General features: G+C 41.4%; 1 protein-coding gene across 1 annotated transcript in view; it reads left to right on the plus strand.

Annotated features, from left to right (window-relative positions):
* The window catches only part of RIPPLY3 (ripply transcriptional repressor 3), a 22401-nt gene extending 20997 nt beyond the window's left edge, over positions 1-1404 (plus strand). The window contains exon 4 of the mRNA XM_012640071.1: positions 906-1404. Coding sequence (XP_012495525.1) covers positions 906-1239 — 334 coding nt within the window. The 3' untranslated portion in view covers positions 1240-1404. The remainder of the gene's footprint in view (positions 1-905) is intronic.
* The last annotated feature ends 810 nt before the right edge of the window (positions 1405-2214 follow it).

The following is a 2214-nucleotide window of genomic DNA, read 5'->3' on the forward strand; positions in this document are numbered from 1 at the left end:
CTGGTTTCGAACTCCTGAGCTCAAACAATCCGCCCGCCTCGGCCTCCCAGAGAGCTAGGATTACAGGCGTGAGCCACCGCGCCCGGCCCGACTATGCTTATATTTTTGTCTTAGATATACATTCTCTCTATTGCAGAATTTCTCAGCCTTGGCACCATTGACATTTTGGGCTGGATGACTCTTTGTTGCGGGGGCTGTCCTGTGCATTTTAGGATGTTTGCTAGCATTCCTAGCCCCTACCCACTAAATGCCCATAGCTTCCCCTCAGTTGTGACAACCAAAAGTGTCTCCACACACTGCCAAATGTCCTCTGGCGGGGTGAGAACCACTGGTCTATTGAAAATCTTAGGAAGTAAAGAATTGTCATACATTACTTGTAGGGGGGTATTTCCTCTCTCTCTTTTCTCTATCCAAAAAAGGGGATATTGAAATCAGCTTTGCAAATAAGCAGTACTGAATTGACAACCCCTGTCACTTCCTCAGAAGACCACAGGAGAAAATGCAAATAAATTAGTGAATGAAAAGTAAAGGATAAGATATTATGGGGAGGAGGAGAATATGTGAAATACTTTGCATGTATTATGGGAATCCTAAATTCTTTAACACCTGAAAGTTAGGAGCTTCAAATTTTATATATTTAAGCTTTTTTCTTTTTTTTCTTTCTGTTTTTTTCCCCAAGCACATCTTTTCTACTCTGGATTTGTTCGTTCAGACGACAGCTCACTTCGGAACTAGGGTGGGGTTTATCACCAGGTCTCTCCATTAGGTGCCTGCAGTTCCGTGTTCTGGTGACTTAGGAAAACACTGACTGGGGATTTCACTGCTTCTAGGGAAAAGAATCCTCTAGAAGGAGTTTAGGACTGTTTTCGGGTTGATTAACGATATATTTGTTTTTTAAATATTAGACTTTATCTACCCGCTTCCAAACGTCAAGAATACCTACAGAGATCCGGGGAGAAAGTGCTGGCCAGTTTCCCAGTGCAAGCCACGATTCACTTCTACAACGATGAGTCTGACGGGTCTGACTCCGAGGATGAGGAGCAAGAGGAAGAAACTCTACCCTGCCATCCTCCCTGCCAGGAGTTGGAAGGTCTGGAGGAAAATAGCCAAGGGGGAAAGAGCAGAGACTGGCCCTTACACCAAGGGTGGCCGTCGGGTGGAAGGGGTGGCCTCTGTGGTAAGGGTCAGCTTCCCCACGGTGACCCCCCAGGGGACTGTGAGTGCTCCTCCAACAAATGAATCGGTGACTCCATCTCTCTTCCACCACAGCCCCACCGGGCTGCTCCTCCAGGGCCCTGGTCCAGGCCTGCCCCACCCTTGCCCTCTTGGGCATAGCCAGGCCAGGACAGTTTGCACCCACTGCTGGGCCTGCAGAGGCCAGGGGCTGCTCAACACTCTACTCATGGCGAGAACTCAGCTTTTACTTTTCTTTCTCCTTGGGATTCTTTTTCAGTGCACTCATGCATACCTTTGAGAAAGGATTCCAGGACAAAGAGGTTTGTGTCAACACTGGTTGTTATCAGGTAGACCCAACTTTCAAAGCTCATTGAGCATTGTCACTCTGCTGATCAGATCACAAATTATTCCTTTATAGATTAGTAACCCACCCCTTCCTCTCACTTAACCTGAGACTCATTATTTAGCTATTTCTACTTTTGTAAAAATAATTTAGATATTAAATCCCAATTTTAATCCATTGTCCAAGGGTTGATTTGATGCAGTCGTTTAGTAGTATTTTGAAAAAAAAATTCATTTATAAACAAACAAACAAAAAATACTGAGTAATTTCCATAAGAGTAACAAAGTTATGGTTGTCTAGGAGACAGTTCTGGATAAAAAAGTACGTGATTATTGTATAAGGACTGTTTGTATGAATATATGAGGATTAGAATTGTAACTCCTCTTAGTTGATGACAGCTTTGGGCTTGTTACTTGAATGGACTATCACTATTTTTAATTAAAATGTCTAATGTAAAATTATTTTGAGTTTTTTATATTTTGATGACCAAATGAGTATATTCCTCAAAGTTTTTGACTTAATTATTTTACATGTGGTTATCTTCCTATATATAGTAACATTGTATAAATTTCCACTTAAAATAAATATTTTGAAAAGAAAGAATGTTTGATAATCACCTTTTTGCTTAAGACATTTTTAGGTTTAAATAGTTCCTGCTTTAAGATTTTTTTAAAGTTTGTCAGGATTTTTAAAAA

This window comes from Propithecus coquereli, unplaced genomic scaffold, assembly GCF_000956105.1.
Source record: "Propithecus coquereli isolate 6110/MARCELLA unplaced genomic scaffold, Pcoq_1.0 Scaffold148, whole genome shotgun sequence".
In the NCBI taxonomy this organism is placed as follows: Eukaryota; Metazoa; Chordata; class Mammalia; order Primates; family Indriidae; genus Propithecus; species Propithecus coquereli.